Source organism: Schistocerca gregaria, chromosome 3 (genome assembly GCF_023897955.1).
Source record: "Schistocerca gregaria isolate iqSchGreg1 chromosome 3, iqSchGreg1.2, whole genome shotgun sequence".
NCBI classification, from domain to species: Eukaryota; Metazoa; Arthropoda; class Insecta; order Orthoptera; family Acrididae; genus Schistocerca; species Schistocerca gregaria.
The window spans coordinates 919,002,977-919,024,997 of NC_064922.1; the positions used below are offsets into that span (position 1 = coordinate 919,002,977).

The window sequence follows — 22,021 nt, forward strand, 5'->3', positions numbered from 1 at the left end:
TAAACACGATTTTCCTAAACACCTTCACCAAAGAAGACGAAGTAACTACTGCTGAGTTCCAACCAACAACTGCCAAGATGAGAAACAATGACGTAGATATCCTTGGTGTAGCAAAGCAGCTTAAATCACTTAATAAAGGCATGGCCTCCATTCCAGATTGTATACCAGTCAGGTTCCTTTCAGAGTATACTGATACAATAGCTCCATATTTAGCAACTACATACAACAGTTCGCTCACAGAAAGTTCCATATCTAAAGACTGGAAAATTGCTCAAGTCACACCAATACCCAAAAAGGGAAATAGGAGTAAATCCAGGCCCATATCATTAACGTCGATTTGCAGTAGGGTTTTGGAACATATACTGTGTTCGAACATTATGAATTACCTCGAAGAAAACGATTTATTGACACTTTGTCAGCACGGATTCAGAAAACATCTTTCTTGTGAAACACAACAAGCTTTTTATACTCATGAATTAATGAATGCTATTGACAGGGGATGTCAAATTGTATCCACATTTTTAGATTTCCAGAAGGCTTTCGACACCGTTCCTTACAAGGGTCTTCTAACCAAACTGCGAACCTATGGAATATCGCCTCAGCTGTGAAACTGGATTCGTGATTTCCTGTCAGAAAGGCCACAGTTCGTAGTAATAGACGGGATGTCACCGAGTAAAGCAGAAATAATATCTGGCGTTCCCGAAGGAAGTATTATAGGCCCTCTATTGTTCCTGATATACATTAACGATATAGGAGACAATCTGAGCAGCCCTATTAGATTGTTTGTAGACGATGTTGTTATTTACAGTCTCGTAAAGTCATCAGATCACCAAAACGAATTGCAAAATAATTTAGATAAGATATCTGTATGGTGCGAAAAGTTGAAATTGAACCTGAATAAAGAAATGTTGTAAGTTTTTCATATGAATACTAAAAGAAATCCGTTAAATTTCATTTACGCGGTAAGTCACACAAATCTTAAGGTTGTAAATTCAACTAAATACACTCCTGGAAATGAAAAAAGAACACATTGACACTGGTGCGTCAGACCCACCATACTTGCTCCGGACACTGCGAGAGGGCTGTACAAGCAATGATCACACGCACGGCACAGCGGACACACCAAGAACCGCGGTGTTGGCCGTCGAATGGCGCTAGCTGCGCAGCATTTGTGCACCGCCGCCGTCAGTGTCAGCCAGTTTGCCGTGGCATACGGAGCTCCAACGCAGTCTTTAACACTGGTAGCATGCCGCGACAGCGTGGACGTGAACCGTATGTGCAGTTGACGGACTTTGAGCGGGGGCGTATAGTGGGCATGTGGGAGGCCGGGTGGACGTACCGCCGAATTGCTCAACACGTGGGGCGTGAGGTCTCCACAGTACATCGATGGTGTCGCCAGTGGTCGGCGGAAGGTGCACGTGCCCGTCGACCTGGGACCGGACCGCAGCGACGCACGGATGCACGCCAAGACCGTAGGATCCTACGCAGTGCCGTAGGGGACCGCACCGCCACTTCCCAGAAAATTAGGGACACTGTTGCTCCTGGGGTATCGGCGAGGACCATTCGCAACCGTCTCCATGAAGCTGGGCTACGGTCCCGCACACCGTTAGGCCGTCTTCCGCTCACGCCCCAACATCGTGCAGCCCGCCTCCAGTGGTGTCGCGACAGGCGTGAATGGAGGGACGAATGGAGACGTGTCGTCTTCAGCGATGAGAGTCGCTTCTGCCTTGGTGCCAATGATGGTCGTATGCGTGTTTGGCGCCGTGCAGGTGAGCGCCACAATCAGGACTGCATACGACCAAGGCACACAGGGCCAACACCCGGCATCATAGTGTGGGGAGCGATCTCCTACACTGGCCGTACACCTGTGGTGATCGTCGAGGGGACACTGAAAAGTGCACGGTACATCCAAACCGTCATCGAACTCATCGTTCTACCATTCCTAGACCGGCAAGGGAACTTGCTGTTCAGACAGGACAATGCACGTCCGCATGTATCCCGTGCCACCCAACGTGCTCTAGAAGGTGTAAGTCAACTACCCTGGCCAGCAAGATCTCCGGATCTGTCCCCCATTGAGCATGTTTGGGACTGGATGAAGCGTCGTCTCACGCGGTCTGCACGTCCAGCACGAACGCTGGTCCAATTGAGGCGCCAGGTGGAAATGGCATGGCAAGCTGTTCCACATTACTACGTCCAGCATCTCTACGATCATCTCCATGGAAGAATAGCAGCCTGCATTGCTGCGAAAGTCGGATATACACTGTACTAGTGCCGACATTGTGCATGCTCTGTTGCGTGTGTCTATGTGCCTGTGGTTCTGTCAGTGTGATCATGTGATGTATCTGACCCCAGGAATGTGTCAATAAAGTTTCTCCTTCCTGGGACAATGAATTCACGGTGTTCTTATTTCAATTTCCAGGAGTGTACTTAGGGATTACAAGTACAAATAACTTAAATTGGAACGACCACATAGATAATGTTGTGGGTAGAGCAAACTAAAGACAGCGACTCATTGGTGGAATACTCAGAAAGAGCAACACGTCTACTAAAGCGATTGCTTACTCCACGCTTGTCTGCCTTATTGTGGAGTATTGCTGTGCGGTGTGGGGTTCGCATCAGGTGGGACTGACGGATGACATCGAAGAAGTTCAAAGAAGGGAGGCTCGTTTTGTACTATCGCGAAATAGGGGAGATAGCGCCATAGACATGATACATGCATTGGGGTGGCAATCATTAAAACAAAGGCGTTTTTCGTTGCTACGGGATCTTCTCGTCACTTTCCGCATAAAAATATGCTTCGTTGTAATTCTTGGAAGATAATTTACTTGTCTGAAAGCTTACATTATGTAAGGACTGTGGTATAGAACAAGCCAGAAATAAGACACATTGAGACCTTGTGACTGATGAGCACTTTCGGTTCACACCCACATTAACATTCTGTCCCTAACAAAACGCTGTCCTTTCGATCAGGTAGTCACTTTAGCAAATGAAGTATCACCTGGGCCCGAGCAGGGTACTAGGGACCGTACACTATAAATGTCAACCCTCTCTAGATAAATAGGAAAAAAAGTTTTTTGAGAGCAATGCTGGAGTGTTATAGTGATGATAGAATCAACCGTCGGGTCTCGAACTCAGATGGATGATGTTAAATGTATCTAGAACTTAACGAAGACAATGTTTTCATGTAAATTCACTAAATTCCGTTCTATGGTTACAATCTGGCGCCTTTTGTGTTCTAGAACTTTTCATACTTTCTTTTTGCCTCAATGAGACATTTGATTTGTTTGGTAATCCTACCAGTTAGAGTTGTTACTTGCGTTTGGTTAATTGTATTAAGTAGCAAATACTTTACTTACGGATGAAAGCAAGTGGAAACTACAGTCGTAAAGTATTTCCCATACGGATCTCTGGGCGGGAACTTCTCTGGAGGATTTAGTGACCAGGAGAAACAAAACTGGTGTTATACGGATCGGAGCGAGGAATTCTGTAACACGTAATCGGGAAATAGGCCAGAAAATTTTAAAAGGAATATAGATAGGGTGAAGTTGGATACAATGGGAATAAGTGAATTTCGGTGGCAGGAGGAACAGGACTTCTGGACAGTTCAATGCAGGGTCATAAATACGAAATCAAATAAGGGTAATGCAGGAGTGGGTTAATAATGGATAACAAAATATTAATGGGGGTAAGTTAATACGAACAGCACAGTGAACGCATCATCGTAATCAAGATGGACAAGAAGCCCACACCTACCACAGTAGTACAAGTATGCCAACTAGCTCCGTAGATAATGAACAGAGTGAAGAAATGTATGATGAAATAAAATAAATTATTCAGGTAGTTAAGGAAGACGAAAGTTTAATTCTGACGAGGGGCTGGAATTCGAGAGTAGGGAAAGGAAGAGAAAGAAAAACAGTAGGTTAATACGGACTGGGGAGGGGAATGAAACAAGAAGCCGTCCGGAAGACGTTTGCACACAGCATAATTTAATCACAGCTGATACTTGGCTTAAGGATCATGGAAGGAGGTTGTATACGTGGAGGAGACTGGAGACACCGGAAGGATTCAGTTTGATTATATAACGGTGAGACAGAGATTTCAAAACCATATTTTAAATTGTAAGACATTTCCAATTTAAAATATGGTTTCAAATTCTGAAGGTGGCAGGGGGAAAATACAGGGAGCGAAAGGCTATTTACAATTTGTACAGAAACCAGATGGCAGTTATAAGAGTCGAGGGACATGAAAGGGAAGCAGTGGTTGGGAAGGGAGTGAGACAGGGTTGTAGCCTATCCCAGATGTTATTCAATCTGTATACTGAGCAAGCAGTAAAGGAAACAAAAGAAAAATTCGGAGTAGGTATTACAATCCATGGAGAAGAAATAAAAACTTTGAGGTTCGCCGATGACATTGTAATTCTGTCAGAGACAGCAAAGGACTTGGAAGAGCAGTTGAATGGAATGGACCGTGTCTTGAAAGGAGGATATAAGATGAACATCAACAAAAGCAAAACGAGGATAATGGAATGTAGTCGAATTATGTCGGGTGATACTGAGGAAATTAGATTAGGAAATGAGACACTTAAAGTAGTAAAGGGGTTTTGCTATTTGGGGAGCAAAATAACTGATGATGGTCGAAGTAGAGACGATATAAGATGAAGAATGGCAGTGGCAAGCAAAGTGTTTCTGAAGAAGAGAAATTTGTTAACATCGAGTATAGATTTAAGTGTGAGGAAGTCGTTTCTGAAAGTATTTTTATAGAGTGTAGCCATGTAGGGATGTGAAACATGGACGATAAATAGTTTGGACAAGAAGAGAATAGAAGGTTTCGAAATGTGGTACTACAGAAGAATGCTGAAGATTAGATGAGTAGATCACATAAATAATGAGGAGGTATTGAAGAGAATTTGGGAGAAGAGAAATTTGTGGCACAACTTGACTAGAAGAAGGGTTCGGTTGGTAGGACATGTTCTGACGCATCAAGGGATCACCAATTTAGTATTGGAGGGCAGCGTGGAGGGTAAAAATTGTAGAGGGAGATTAAGAGTGAATACTCTAAGAATGTTCAGAAGGATGTAGGTTGCAGTAGGTACTGGGAGATTAAAAAAGCTTGCACAGGATAGAGTAGCATCGAGAGCTGCATACAACCAGTCTCTGGACTGAATACCACACCAACCACCAAGACATTTCCAGGGGCAGATGTAGACTCAAAAATATTCAAATGTGTGTGAAATCTTATGGGATTTAACTGCTAAGGTCATCAGTCCTTAAGCTAAAGCACTACTTAACATAAATTATCCTAAGGACAAACACACACAACCATGCCCGAGGGAGGACTCGAACCTCCGCCGGGACCAGCCGCACAGTCCATGACTGCAGCGTCTGAGACCGCTCGGCTGATCACGAGCGAGATGTGGACTCTGATCAGAATTTGTTGGTTATGAACTGTAGATTAAAAGTAGAAGAAACTGCAAAAAGGTAGGAAATAAATGAGGTGAGTCATATTGAACGCAGCAGAGGATCAAATAGATAATAAGACAAGGCGCAGTAGAAATCTTTGGATAACACAGGAGATATTGAATTTAATCGATCAAAGGAGAAACTATAAGAATGCAGCCTATGAAGAAGGTGAAAGGGAATACAAACGTATAAAAAATGAGATTGGCAGAAAATGCAAAATGGCTAAGAAGGAGTGGGTAGAGGACAAATGTAAGGATTTAGAAGCCTATTTCACTAGGGGAAGCCGGCCAGAGTGGCCGTGCGGTTCTAGGCGCTACAGTTTGGAACCGAGCGACCGCTACGGTCGCAGGTTCGAATCCTGCCTCGGGAATGGATGTGTGTGATGTCCTTAGGTTAGTTAGGTTTAATTAGTTCTAAGTTCCAGGCGACTGATGACCTCAGAAGTTAAGTCGCATAGTGCTCAGAGCCATTTGAACCAATAGGGGAAGATAGATGCCGCGTGCAAGAAAATTAAAGAGGCTGTTGGAGAAAAAATCTGCAGCTATATGCATATCAAGAGCTCAGACGGAAAACCAGTTCTAATCAAAGGAGAGAAAGCTGAAAGGTGGAAAGAGTAGAGGGTTTTAAAAAAGAATATACGTATTAAAAAGTATTATATTGTCAAAACCATCGGTCACTGCGCCAGTGCTCGTAATTGGAGGAATGAATACATTGGCTACTTTATGTTTATTGCCACTAGAAGTTGGTTGTCTACTGTTTACTTTGTTACGGTCACAGGTTGCAAAATGGCTACTCCGTAACAGAAATCATTCTGTATTCTCGAGTTTCTGACACAGGATGTGTATGTAAAGAAAACAGTCCTGGCAGCTCTCATGTTACCGACGAAAACGCCGCAAGAATTCAAACCGCTTTAGTCCTACAAAACCAACTCCACGTGCCAGTCGGGAGTTACAACAACTGTCTATAACAACAGTTTGACATGTTTAGAAACGTCGTCGATTATGAAGCCGTACGAGTTACAGCTGATACAGACCTCCTATCATGACGACAAACGTAAATGTGCGGCATTTTCTGACGAGCTCCAGAATGCTGTTGACAACGATAACACCTCTGCACAAGGACTCGTGTTCAGTGATGAAGCGACTTTCCACATTAGTGGGAAAGCTAACAATTTTCCAGTTTGGTGCCTAAAGGATCCACATGCACATACTGAACATGTAGAGATTGACGCAAAGTCAATGTGTTTTGTACGATATCCCACTCACCTGCTTTCGGTCCATTCTTCTTTGATGGAAATATGGTTAACCGTCAGCGGTATACTGCTATGTTAACAAATTGTTGTTTCCGAGGAGGCTGAACAAGGATAATTTCATTTTTCAGACCCTCACTGGAGTTGTCAAGTGTGTGAATATCTGAATGAAAGATACGTTGGAATGGTCGTCAAACAGTCAGCGACTCAGCTGTCCTTCACGGTCAGCGCATTTAGCGCCCTGTGCGACTTCTTCCTGTGGAGTTTCTTTAAGGACAGCGTTTATACACCAGGTGCTGACAGTACAGAATTTTGCGCACGAACTAGCCTCTAGATTACGTTCCATAAATGTTCGATGGGGTTTAGGTCGTGCGATCTGAGTGGCCAAATTATTCGCTCGCATTGTCCAGAATGTTGTACAAACCAATCGCAAAGAACTGTGACCCGTTTACATGGAGCATTTCAACCACAAAAATTCCATCGTTGTTTGCTAAAACTGGTCTCCAAGTAGACGAAACTAACCACTTTCACTCAATGACCGGTTCAGTGGGACGACAGCATCCAGCCCCTTCGATATACGCACAAGCCATACCACTATCGTGTCACCAGCAGTTCGCCCAGTGCCTTGTTGACAACCTGTGTCCACGGCTTCGTGGGGTTTGCGCAAAACTCGAACCCTGCCGCCAGCTCTTTCCACCACATCCGGACTGATCTGACTAGGGGACCGATATGGTCACGAACCAACGAGAGGCGCTGATGTTAGCAAAGGTACACGCGTCGGTCGAATGCTGCTATAGCCATTCACTGCAAATTCGCCGCACTGTCCTAATGGATACGTCCGTCGTACGTCCCACATTGATTTCTGCCGTTATCTCTAGTGTTGCTTTTCTGTTACCACTGACAACTGTATGCAAACGCCGCTGCTCTCGATCGTTAAGAGAAGGCCGCCGGCCGCTGCGTTGTTTGTGGTTAGAGTTAATGCATGACATTTGGTGTTTTCGGCACACTCTTGTCGCTGTGGAACACAGAAAATTGAATTCCCTAACGATTTCCCCACACATCGAGCTCCAACTACCATTCCACGTTCTAAATCAGTTAATTCCCGTCTTGCGGCCATAATCACGTCGGAAACCTTTTCACATGAATCACCCGAGTGGAAATGACAGCTTCAGCAATGCGCTGTCCTTTTATGCCTTGTGTACGCGACACTACCGCCATCTGCATAGGTGCCTAAGGCTGCGTTCACACTGCCGGCCGCGCCGAGCCGAGCCTGGCCGGGCCGCCGTCCGCTTTGATATCAAACACATGGTTTTGAATTGTGGTGTTCACACTGGCGGCCGGGCCGCTCCGACACGGCGTCAGCCTCCCGGAGCCAAGCCGGCGACATCCCGAGTGTTTAATATTGCCGGCGCGAGCCTGTGGAGCAGCACTAACAGCGCGCCTGTGGAGCAGCACTAACAGCTTCTACAGTACACGCATCACTCGTCTCCCTTCTGCTTTCATCACAAGTGTGACTGCACACGTCTTTTATTTTAAGATGTTACCTCACATTTCACAATCAATGAGGAAAAATTACGTCTATTATAATGATACATGCGAAATTACTTTTATTTCATTTATTTAATCTACATGCATTTACAACAATAGCTTGCCAGCGATCGCTGCATTGCCGCCACTGAATAGTTCGCATTTACTTGTAAACGGAGGCAGATATGAGTGTCACTGAGGGACGGAAATGTCTCCCTACCAGATGACAATGCATTGTAAAGTCATGCTGTGGCACGTTACCAGAAGCTGTTGTCTGTGACATCTTTTTGCGATGTTCTTACTTTAAGGAATTCAGAATAACATATACATGATATTAACTTGTGTCCATCAATTTGGTATCAGAAATTCGGCTAGCATGACAGTAATGATACAGTTTTCAGATTATGGAACGAAGTAACCAAGGAGTGTGTTTCAGATAGTACGCACAAATATAAATTATTTTCCTTTATAATTTTATTTGTTTTATTTACAGTGAAATCGGATACACAAACTTACAGTAAATAGCTAAGTACTTTAAATTCCAAAATTTATTTTTGAAATGATTTTTAATTATTTTAAGTTGCCTTTTTAACGAAATATTCAACAAATGTGTTCCTGACAGTTTTCGAACGTAATGTGGAATTTCTGTTGAATGTAGCACCAGCTGTCTGCATAACAACATTGTTACAAAACTTTTCAGCTTCAACATTGCATCCTTCTCTGTCAATGACAATATTATAAAGTAGACAAATGCACTTGACTATGTGATCAGCTACGTCAACAGATGTTTCAATTTCCTTCCTCAGTAGTCTACATTTATTGGTCATTATACCAAATGCACATTCAACAACTTTTCTTGCTCTGGAATGCATATCATTGTATAGAGTCTTCTCGTTGTCCAAATTTCTGCAAGGAAAAGGTCTCATCAAATTCTCTAATAAGGGCTAAGCTTCATCTCCCAAAATGACGTACGGTAGTTCCTGACACATTCCTTCAAGTCTTGTTGGTGGCGGTAATAACAGCTCCCCATTTGTAAGTTTCTTATATAACATACTTTCTTTAAACACGCCTGCATCAGACTGTTTACCGTAGGCACCAACATGTACAGCTATAAATTTGTAATTTGCATCAGCAACTGCTTGGAGTACAATCGAATAATACTGTTTGTAATTGTAAAACATGCTGCCAGAAAGTTTAGGACATTGGACACGTATGTGCTTCCCGTTTATACATCCAACACAGTTTGGAAATCCCCATCTCGTATGCATTTCACTGGCAATTTCTTTAAATCGAGAAACAGTTGGCGTTGGTAAATGAATGGGAGCAAGTGATTCCCATTATGGCCACACAAACGTCTTTCACCACCACTGATACGGTGAACACTCCTAATCGGAATGACGATGCTAGTGCATGAAAGGAGATGCCAGTGGACAGATACCTGAGAAAAAAAAAATCGTAAAATGTGTTACTCAAGTGTGGTGTTGGGCGAAGTTTTTACAGTTTTGTTTGCACAGTAGATATTTACTTAGTCCATGTCATTTCATAGTTATACAACAATAAATAATTAAAGAGACTTTTCTTGCACCCTTCTATATTCTTTCAATTAAAATAATGAAATCTAAATGGAAAGACCTGAGGGACAGTTACAGAGAATAATTTGTATAACTTGGCAAAAAAAGTCATGTGATCCAGGGAATAGTATATTAAAATGCAATTCCACTCGGGATTTGTTCTGTCAATAGATTTTCCTAAGTTCCAAGTGCTATCCACAGTTCCTTTCCAGTGGAAATAGAATCACTGAGTCAAAGGGCATTATCTCAAAACTCTTCGCTTTCAATCTGTCTATCTTACAAGGTAAATAAAAGAATTCTGTGAGGTCATCAGTGGCTCCACATGACGAACCATCACCACTGCCAAGCGCTGCATCATGAAGAAAAAAGAAGAAAATGGTTGGAAAATTTGAAGGAGTGTATCTGCGATTCTTTGTTGAAGGCACAGCAAGACATTACCCACAATGACGAAGCTAATTACTTAGTAATGATTCTCAGGAGCCCCATAAGCTCTCTTCCCCTCAGAGGTAAGCGTTTGTGAAATTTAAAATACAAAAGCATGACTATAATTAATTGGAGGTAGTGAATGCTGCACAAAGTTCTACTGCAAACCAAAAAGTGTGTACTAACGAATCTTACCTTATCGTTATGCACAATGTTTCTTCTGCTGTTATACTTCGGCGAAAATTTGTGTTCTGTTTCGAAATTTTGTCTTGAATGTTCTGTAGCACATACTGAAATTTATTATGATTCATTCTGTAATATGAATAAAAATTTTCAGGATAGTTTTTAAGTTCTTCATGTAGAGAAAAAAAACTCTCCTAAACCTCTGTCGCTATGTATGGGATGAATCCATAACCTCCTGGTTCTTCTGTACTTCAAAAGTCGACGAGTTACTGCAGAGTCAAAACAATGCCAATAAAAGAGTGAAGACATTGTTCTACACGACAGCACAGACTAGCTAAAGGCGAGCAACTGTTGACTGCATCTGCGTTTTCTACTGACTTGCTTGTCAGCTGTCGAAGGGTGGGGATTTTTTAAAAATTTATTTATTTGGCCTTCGGCAACTAACAGGCATTTAGCCAAAGAGTGGGGATTGCCTTGACAATGCAGAGCAGCGCGCCAAGGAAGGAAGAAAACAATGAAGAACAATGAAACGCAAATCTGTGTCGATCTACAGTAGTTTTATTAACTCTCCACTATTTTTTCTGTCAAAGTAGACAACGAGACTACAGAATTGCGCTTCAGTTTCTGCAGTAAACGTATCACAAATCTCCAGTTTGTTTTTGCGATTAGTTTTACACCAAATTTTATCAGACCTATGTCATTGACACTTCTACCTGCAGCCGGCCGCGGTGGTCTCGCGGTTCTAGGCGCGCAGTCCGGAACCGTGGGACTGCTACGGTCGCAGGTTCGAATCCTGCGTCGGGCATGGATGTGTGTGATGTCCTTAGGTTAGTTAGGTTTAAGTAGTTCTAAGTTCTAGGGGACTAATGATCACAGCAGTTGAGTCCCATAGTGCTCAGAGCCATTTGAACTTCTACCTGTACAGGTACCAAGCCAAGCTGTAACCGCGCGAACTCCGTGGCTTGCGGACGCGGCACTGACGCCACTGAATAGCCCGCATTACTTGTGACCAGAGACAGATATTAGTATCATTATCATTACAAAAACATTTTGGTACTTTTAGCTACATTACATTCCCAATAATGTATGGTCTAAAACGGAGCTAACAGTAAGCTACCCGCTACATAACTTTTTCACTACGAGATTTGTAAATCAAGTGCACAACGTTGACAAATAGCATCATTTCGCAATGACTGTTAAGAAATATGGAAAGGTAAATGATTCAATACGAAGCTAAGATGTTATACTACAACGTGTATAAAAATCAGATTTTTTAGCAGCATACTTTCTTCAAAATCGGTTAGGAAAAGTTACGAAACTAAGAAATCACGCGAAACGAAAGGTAGACTTTTTCTTTTTTCACGACGTAAGTAACGCTTTTAAGGAAAAATCAAGTTCATAAAACGATGTGGCGAAGTCTTATATACCGCAAATAATTTTTAAAACATGAAAATCGGAGAAGTGGATTTTCCCCCATTTCGCCGTCCCGGCTCTGCGCGGCGCGCAATGTGAATGCACTACACGTCGGCCTGAGGTGGTCAGGCACGAGCAGACCCAGCAGGCGTCAGCCCGGCTCGGCCCGGCTGGCAGTGTGGACGCAGCCTTAAAGCTATCCCCTGGCTTTTGTCACCTCACTTACAACAATGCTCAAGTCCATTTATTACGTAGGTAAACTCACATGATGCTATATGAAAACTTTGATTTTTGGCTTACAGGTCCCAAACTGATTGCGGAGTGTTAAAACAAAAGGTCAATTTAAATCACGCAAAGACACATTCGATACAGTTCCCCATAGTCGTTTAATGAACAAAGTAATAGCATATGGACTATCAGACGAATTGTGTGATTGGATTGAAGAGTTCCTAGATAACAGAACGCAGCATGTCATTCTCAATGGAGAGAAGTCTTCCGAACTAAGAGTGATTTCAGGTGTGCCGCAGGGGAGTGTCGTAGGACCATTGCTATTCACAATATACATAAATGTACTTGCGGATAACATCGGAAGTTCACTGAGGTTTTTTGTGGATAATGCTGTAGTATATCGAGAGGTTGTAACAATGGAAAATTGTACTTAAATGCAGGAGGATCTGCAGCGAATTGACGCATGGTGCAGGGAATAGCAATTGAATCTCAATGTAGACAAGTGCACTGTGTTGCGAATACATAGGAAGAAAGACCCTTTATCATTTAGCTACAATACAGCAGGTCAGCAACTGGAAGCAGTTAATTTCATAAATTATCTGGGAGTAGGCATTAGGAGTGATTTAAAATGGAATGACCAAATAAAATTAATCGTCGGTAAAGCACATGCCAGACTGAGATTCGTTGGAAGAATCCTAAGGAAATGCAGTCCGAAAACAAAGGAAGTACGTTACAGTACACTTGTTCGCCCACTTCTTGAATACTGGTCACCGGTGTGGGATCTGTACCAGATAGGGCTGATAGAAGGAGATAGAGAAAAGCTAACGGAGAGCAGCGCTCTTCGTTGCAGGATCATTTCGCAATCGCGAAAGCACTACGGACATGACAGATAAACTCCAGTGGAAGACTCTGCAAGAGAAACGCTCAGTAGCTCGATACGGGCTTTTGTTGAAGTTTCGAGAACATATCTTCACCGAGGGATCAAGCAGTATATTTCTCCCTCCTACGTATATCTCGTGAAGAGACCATGAGGATAAAATCAGAGAGATTGGAGCCCACACAGAGGCATACCGACAATCTTTCTTTCCACGAACAATACGAGACTGGAATAAAAGGGAGAACCGATAGAGGTACCCTCCGTCACACACCGTCAGGTGGCTTCCGGAGTATGGATGTAGATGTAGATGTAGAATTCGCTTTTGCCTCACGTTTAACTTTAATATCATGTTCACTGTATCTTCCGTCGGTTTTGGTAGGACAACATTGTAATAAACAAGAACACTAGTTTGCTTTTGTTCAAAAATAGCTCTGAGCACTATGGGACTAACCTAAGAACATCACACACATCCATGCCCGAGGCAGGATTCGAACCTGCGACCGTAGAAGTCACACGGTTCCGGACTGAGCGCCGTAACCGCGAGACCACCGCGGCCGGCTTGCTGTTTCTCTACAGTATTACTTTTATTGTATTAACTGGGTTTCGGCTTACAAGCCCATCTGCAGACATTCATGACAGCAAATGTCTGAAGATGGCCTTGTAAGCCGAAAAGCGGTTAACACAATAAAACTGATATTGCAAAACAAAAGCAAACTAATGCTTTTCATTTTTTTTTATTCTAATAATTTCTCAACGTCGGCACTTTCCGTTTATCCTAATCTGTTTATGTTTGTAACCAATTTGCAACAGAGTATGGGTCTTTTTTTTTTATTTCAGATGGCGGAGAAAAAAGTATTGCCGAAGGAAAAGGCCATTCTTTTGCTGAAACAAACTGTAACAGAACTGAAGGCGGTAAGTACAGCTTTTTGTCTGTGTGCAGTGGAACACAGTTTATCAATTTTAAATGACTCATATAATAATGGCAATTTTATCGATACTACCACATTAGAGAATTCTTTGAAACAGTGCTGTTAGAGGCGCCCCTCCTCCTCAAATCAGTTGTAACTGGGTAATAGTTGAAACGTCCCCTTTGAAAAATTTATGAATGACTGTGCTGATAAACCTCTTACATTATTTGCTTTTCAAACAGATGAGCAGAACTGAACGTACTCAGATATTTCGCTCTTTACCTATTCTGATCAACAATAAACTGACACACAATATTTTTAGCGCAACGCAATCTGACTTTCAAAAATCCCTACTTAAGAATGGGTCTAACAATAATCTATACCTTTCATGAATCACTTACCTCACAAAAATCTTCGTTACTTAAACTACTGCAATACAGCATGCGCCAATACTGCCAACTGAATAAAAGATTCTAACTACTGAAGGCACTAACTACTGAATGGCATAGGTAGCAAATGAAAGATTTTGATAGAGAACAAGCAATGTATTTACCTTAATAGCGTTCAAAAGTCATAATATATGTATGTATCAGTCCATGATATCCAATATTACAAATTTACTGTCTTTGATGGACACACGTCCAGATCATACACTCTCAAAACTCTGCCATCTCTCTCACCACATCCACCACTGCTGGCGCCTCACCTCCAACTGTGCAATGCTACGCGCTGTTAACAGCCAATTGCCCAACACTACAATAGCAGACTCCAACAATGAAAACCAGTCACAGACTGCACATAGCATAGTCAGTGATTTTCATACATAGTGCTACATGGCGTTACCAACATAAAAACCTAAATAGCATACTTCCATAGCCACCATGCTTCCCATAAAAAATTTTACAAATTGTTTTGGGCAGTACCCCATACAGATTTGAAATTTTTTTTCATAATTGCAATAACAAAGAAATCAAATGCACACACTTATTGATACAATGTTGGTCAAAAGCTAAAATTTTCTCACAGTCCATAAAGACAGTCCTGATCATTCATCACATTATAATTACATTGCACAAAGTCTGATCAGTAAAAGAAAATGCACATGGAAGTAGTGGATTTCCATGCTGTCTTGCTGAAGTAGTGCCGTCCTTCCAACGGAAAGACAGTGCTGACTCTTGACATGCACACAGGTAATGGGCCACAACAGAGCAAACCCACCACAGAGTCAGTCGAAGTTTTGAAGAATATTGGTAGGTAGGTCATCACGTCATCACAGAGCAGACCCACTGTAGTCCTGGTAGAGATTACGGTATTGGTGGGCCACCAGAGGTGCAGACCCACTGCAGTCCTTGTACGAGGTGCATTCAAGTTCTAAGGCCTCCGATTTTTTTTCTAATTAACTACTCACCCAAAATCGATGAAATTGACGTTACTTGTCGACGTAATCGCCCTGCAGACCTACACATTTTTCACAACGCTGACGCCATGGCAGCGGCGAAGGCTTCTTTAGGAGTCTGTTTCGACCACTGGAAAATCGCTGAGGCAATAGCATCACGGCTGGTGAATTTGCGGCCACGGAGAGTGTCTTTCATTGTTGGAAAAAGCCAAAAGTCACTAGGAGCCAGGTCAGGTGAGTAGGGAGCATGAGGAATCACTTCAAAGTTGCGTAACGTTAGCTCGATGTGCGGGTGCGTTGCCTTGTTGAAACAGCACACGTGCAGCCCTTCCCAGACGTTTTTGTTGCAGTGCAGGAAGGAATTCGTTCTTCAAAACATTTTCGTAGGATGCACCTGTTACCGTAGTGCCCTTTGGAACGCAATGGGTAAGGATTACGCCCTCGCTGTCCCAGAACATGGACACCATCATTTTTACAGCACTGGCGGTTACCCGAAATTTTTTTGGTGGCGGTGAATCTGTGTGGTTCCATTGAGCAGAATGGCGCTTTGTTTCTGGATTGAAAAATGGCATCCACGTCTCATCCATTGTCACAACCGACGAAAAGAAAGTCCCATTCATGCTGTCGTTGTGCGTCAACATTGCTCGGCAACATGCCACACGGGCAGGCATGTGGTCGTCCGTCAGCATTCATGGTACCCACCTGGATGACACTTTTCGCTTTTTCAGGTCGTCATGCAGGATTGTGTGCACAGAACCCACAGAAATGCCAACTCTGGAGGCGATCTGTTCAACAGTCATTCGGCGATCCCCCAAAACAATTCTCTCCACTTTCTCGATCATGTCGTCAGACCGGCTTGTGCGAGCCCGAGGTTGTTTCGGTTTGTTGTCACACGATGTTCTGCATTCATTAAACTGTCGCACCCACTAACGCACTTTCGACACATCCATAACTCCATCACCACATGTCTCCTTTAACTGTCGATGAATTTCAATTGGTTTCTCACAACGTAAATTCAGAAAACGAATGATTGCACGCTGCTCAAGTAAGGAAAACGCCGCCATTTTAAGTATTTAAAACAGTTCTCATTCTCGCCGCTGGCGGAAAAATTCCATCTGCCGTACGGTGCTGCCATCTCTGGGACGTATTGACAATGAATGCGGCCTCATTTTAAAACAATGCGCATGTTTCTATCTCTTTCCAGTCTGGAGAAAAAAAATCAGAGGCCTTAGAACTTGAATGTACCTCGTAGAGACGACCAGCAGCCATCTGTTGCGACTGTGCAGGTGCACAATCACCATCGAAGAGTCTTGCGGGCAATATAGCAAGTCCATAAACCACTACTTGTGCACTCACAAAGTTTTTTGAATTGTCCTTAGAATCAGCAATGCTGTTAACCAGTCCCTTGCTGAATTTTTAACACACGTGAAGGCACTAACAACTGACAGGCATAGTTAGCAAATGAAGGATTTTGATGGAGAACAAACAATGTATTTACCTTAATAGTGTTCAAAAGTCATAATATATATATCAGTTCATGTCATCCAGTCCTACAAATTTACTGTCTCTGATGGACACACGTTCAGATCATCCGCTCTCAATACTCTGCCATCTCTCTCACCACATCTACCAATGCTGACGGCTCACCTCCACGTTCAGATCATCCGCTCTCAATACTCTGCCATCTCTCTCACCACATCTACCAATGCTGACGGCTCACCTCCACGTTCAGATCATCCGCTCTCAATACTCTGCCATCTCTCTCACCACATCTACCAATGCTGACGGCTCACCTCCAACTGCGCAATGCTACGCGCTGTTAACAGCCAATTGCCCTAAACTACAATAGCAGACTCCAACAATGCAAACCAGCCACAGACTGCACATAGCACAGTCAGTGATTTTCATACAGAGCGCTACATGGCGTTACCAACATAAAAACCTAAACAGCCTACATACATAGTTTTCAAAATTTTATGGGATTAACTCTAACGGGAACATACACTTATGATCCAAAGCTTTATGACCACTGTCCACGACGAGACTCGAGTCCAACTGGTGATGCTGCATACATATGAAGAGGCAACAGAAGCATATGAGCTGAGAAGATGCAAATGGAGAATCATTCAACGACGATACGGTTCACAAATGGAGAAACCTCACTCACGTAATTCACTTTGACGAGGGGGAGATGTTGTCCCTGAGTTTCTATGACCGAGCGCCTCAGAGACGGCGATGCTAGTCGGCTGTTCGCATGGTACCGTCGTGAGCATCTGTGGAAACTGTTTGAAAGGCGGTGTAACGACGAATAGGTGACAAGCTGCTGGATGTCCGTGCCTTATCACAGAACCTGGAAGACGGAAGTTTGCTTCTGTTAGTTCCGACTGAAACCTGATAGTCAAGGGAAGGCAGGATTCGGTTACGATTGTAGACGGGGCCGTAATCATTGACTATTGGTAGCCTTTTACATTTACACACATCTATTTTTAAAACAGTAAGTCCAAACTCAACAATAAATAAAAAAGATACCACACGTTATTAAGAAGGAATAAACAGCTATGTAAATAATAGTGCTTTCAGTGCGTTACAATTTAGCAAATCACCATAAAACACAGATACATATAATGTTTTTTTTTTAAAAAAAAAAAAAAAAAAAAAAAAACAAGCTACTGTGATCACGGCTGAAGGCCTTACACGCCAAGAATGGAAATAAATTACGAATGTTTAAGAACTCGCTGCAATTACAACTTACAGGTATTGAAATACTAGAAGTAAGAGGCCACAAACACAGCAAAAGGTATCAGACGCCAGAAATGGCAGTAAATAAGGTTTGAAGGCTTACTGCTACAACACAAATATCGAATTATTTTTTCAAAGCAAATGACCACTATGACGGCTGATGGCCATACACGCCAGGAACGGCAATTATATTAAAAAATTTAGAAACCTGCTGTAAAACAGCAAGTACAAGCAAAGGTTAATTACAAGAAACAAGCAACTGGCCATCAAACAGGTGAAATAAGATGATAGTAACATTGTAACACAATCCTTGTAAGATTTATTCCAGAAGGCGACCGGAACTATTAACTAGACATAAATAAGCTTTAATTTAGGCATTACAAGGTATGGTAATAAATAAAACAATAATAAGACACAAGGACCAGTCACAGATGGTGCTCCAGGAATCGGCCTCTGAGAAGGTCCGGCAAAAAACACTTTCGAGAGCGATAAGATAGGCAGCCAAGGGTTGCATTCTCTTCACAGTATGGTAACTCAGACTAGTGGCAATCTGACGAATGACTAATGATAATCTTGCTGAAGATACCTGACGTCCAATAAACCAAATGCAAGTGTGGAACAACACGCCAAAGCCGGAACCGGCGGACTGCACTATGCCCCCAGAATCCTGTGCTTACTACCGCCAGAGTAGAAGAATCACAAACGGCCTACAATCGAGAAAGCTGTCAAAACTACAAGCCTTAAAGGACAGCAGTGGCAAGGCGTGGAAACGTACATTGCCGTTACAGACACTAACCCCCAGGGCAGGTAACTAGCGGCCACCAGGCAGGAAAATTACCGCTGGTTGAACTTAACAAATTGTAACAAGCTGAACGCAGTAAATAGTAATAAGAGGTCGAGGAAAGCTAATCAGATCCGCTATCCCCAAGCAATCCACTCGCTGCTCTTCGCCTCGGCGACACTACGAGCAGCAACACGAACCCAAGTCACTGGAGAATCGCGAGATGTCAAAATGGTGGAGGTTTCTCTACTTGAATTGAAATGCACTCATCTTAAAGCCTGCAGGATCTGATTTACGACGAGGTCGGGCACCCTCATGACCACAGCCGTTCCGTCCGGCAGTCCATGTGCGCCCCCAGTGGTCCCGTCGTGTTCTCGCACTCCTCCTGAGTCCCCAACCGAACTGCCCACTCACACGACCCGGAAAAAACAACGACGTCGCGCCAAAGATAGGGCAACAGTTACTACATATCGATAAGAGCCGTTGCTCCCACTGGCGGACAGGCAACGCTTGCAAAACCGAGTGGCGCCAGTCAACACGAGAAGAAGACAAACGACAGAAACCATGCCAACTAAACGTCCGGCCTCCAACAGAGGGCGGAAACCTACAAACAGCACCAACGCGAGCCGCAGCATGGCTCACCGACGTTGATTCAATTACGACTGCAGCCAACAAAGGATCTTCGAGATTGATTCGCGAATCAGTGAAAACTTGTGGCCTCGTCAGATGAATATCGATTCGCCAGGTGGCGTCTGGGTACGTCGTCATTCAGGCGAACAACTGCCCGAAACATGCACTGTGACGTCGCAGAAGGGTATTATGCTATTTCGATCATTCTCGCGGGTTTCCATGAAATCTGCGATAATAACCGAATGCACCATGACAGCTGTAGACTATGAAGGCACCTCACGTTGTGTCGAAGGAAGCTGAAATTAGTTTGAACCTTGTGGGTGCGCTCTCGCAGGGCTCAAACAATGCACTGTTCACCCACGTTAACAAGCACTCAAAAAAATGGCTCTGAACACTATGGTTGAAATGGCTCTGAGCACTGTGGGACTTAACATCTATGGTCATCAGTGCCCTTGAACTTAGAACTACTTATACCTAACTAACGTAAGGACATCACACAACACCCAGTCATCACGAGGCAGAGAAAATCCCTGACAACGCCGGGAATCGAACCCGGGAACCCGGTCGCGGGACGCGAGAACGCTATCGCACGACCACGAGCGCTGCGGACAGTAAGCACTCAGCTGCCTCCAAGTTGTTCTCCTGTGTTACCAGTTTCCCGCTGGTGTTCATGTTACACTTGATCAACACAGCGCATCCGTGGATAGGCCCTTTAAATGGGGAATGCTTGGAGACTGACGATTAGTATCAATGCTTGAAATGCCACATTAAAATAACTATTTGGTTCAAGACACTTGAATATTATACAATTCTGTAATAAACACAAACTTAAACATAGGTAGTACGATACAAAAGAAACGGGCTTGCTCACATCACTGACGAGGGGAATCCACCATAGGTGACACAGGCGAAACTTCGCAGGCTTAAAGAAGGGTGAAAGCAAAGGGACACCTATTTTGGCTTGGCTGCTGACAGTCAATAGTTTCCGAGAAAATGACAAGTTTTCGACGCCACTTCGCCAGTCCCAACGGGCAGTGTAAAGCCAAGAGAGTGGCTAAGAGCACAGTTTCGCACTGTTGCGTCCTGTGGTCAGTTCCAATCATGTTTTTTTAATTTTTTGTTACCGCGCAGATGTGTGACATAAATATTTTTTGTGATGTATGGATGGAAATAAGGACAAAAATAAAAAGTATTCCAAATCTTATTAAAATAGATTTTGTAATCAATAATGTTATATAGTCCGCAGCTAGTGGTCTTGCAACAGCGTTCTCGCTTCTCGTGCACGGGGTCCTGGGTTTGATTCCCGGCGAGGTCAGGGGTTTTCCCTGCCTCGAGATGACTGGGTGCTGTTGTGTCGTTTTCATCATCATCATTCATCCTCATTACGGTCGGACGAAGGCAGTGGCAAACCACCTCCGCTAGGATCTTGCCTAGTACGGCGGTGCGGCTTTCCCGCATCGTCCCTTACGCTCCTCGGAGTATGAGACCTCATCTTCTTCAATGTTATATAATCTTATGTAGTTACCAGTAATGAAAAATATGTTACAGTGTTTAAATTCGTGGACTGAAGTTTACTTTTATACTTCAAGAGAACCAGTGTATTCCCCAGGTTGATAAGTATGAAAACATTCAAAGCATAATAAATCGGAGCACCAAAATGCGATTTCACTGTGTGAAATAATGAAATAAAATGAATAAATGTTTGCTTAAAGGGTTCGTGGGTTTCAGAATGTTTGCTTGGTTTTAATTATTTGGCTACGTATAACATCTAGGGGGACCAACCAATGCATTATTTGCTATACCCTGATGATTATGTTCACAATACTTCAACAATAAACAATATTTTTCGATGGGGTAAAAATAAATAATATTTTCAACTTGCAAAAGTTTTTGGTTAAATACGTAAAAGATTACGTTACCTTTTAAAGTAGGATTAAGTTAACGACAGTACTAAAGCTTTTAAATTAAAATACCAGAGTGAACATTAACTGAAAATTTTTCTACTTTCAGTGGCTTACGTTCATATTGAGGGTTCCACATTGGCTAATGAGTACAAATCACATTTCCAAAACGATCACAGAGTTCTGTCTTTAATAGTTCGAGTGAATTATTCTAAGTCAACATTCTCGCTATCTTCCCGAATTCTTCTTAAGTCCACGGAACTATGCGACCATAGATTTTATAAGTGTTCGCTGCGCATTCGCGAATATTACAAGTCCGTGACTCGTATTTCAAAAATTTCTGAACCCAGCAGAAACTTGATCCAATAGCCGCTCATATATACGTCCTTACTGCTTCAGCAGTGGCAAAAAAATCACTTTGGACAAGATGGCCAGTCGCACTATCGTTACAAAAATTCACATAAATGTGCGTTTTTGATACATATTTCAGAACTATTAATCTCACTGCACACAAATTTATATCACGTAAAATGGAAATTTGTTGTGCTTTGCACTGCTATCCCTATTTTTTCTGAGTTCATTAGGCTTCTTTACTGTTAATAAATCAGACACAAACAGAACTGATACATTTATATATAAAAAACGTGTACACTGGTACACTGGAGCCAGCTGCAATATATTATTATTCATCGTGCATAAAATTGGCGTTTTTGTGTTTCGAATATATATTGTGGAA

At 42.9% G+C, this 22,021-nt stretch overlaps 1 protein-coding gene across 1 annotated transcript in view; it reads left to right on the plus strand.

The window, feature by feature from the left end:
• LOC126355703 (fibroin heavy chain-like) overlaps positions 1-22,021 on the plus strand; it is a 78,416-nt gene that overhangs the window by 12,828 nt on the left and 43,567 nt on the right. The window contains exon 2 of the mRNA XM_050006072.1: positions 13,768-13,842. Within this exon, the coding sequence (XP_049862029.1) occupies positions 13,768-13,842 (75 nt within the window). The remainder of the gene's footprint in view (positions 1-13,767; positions 13,843-22,021) is intronic.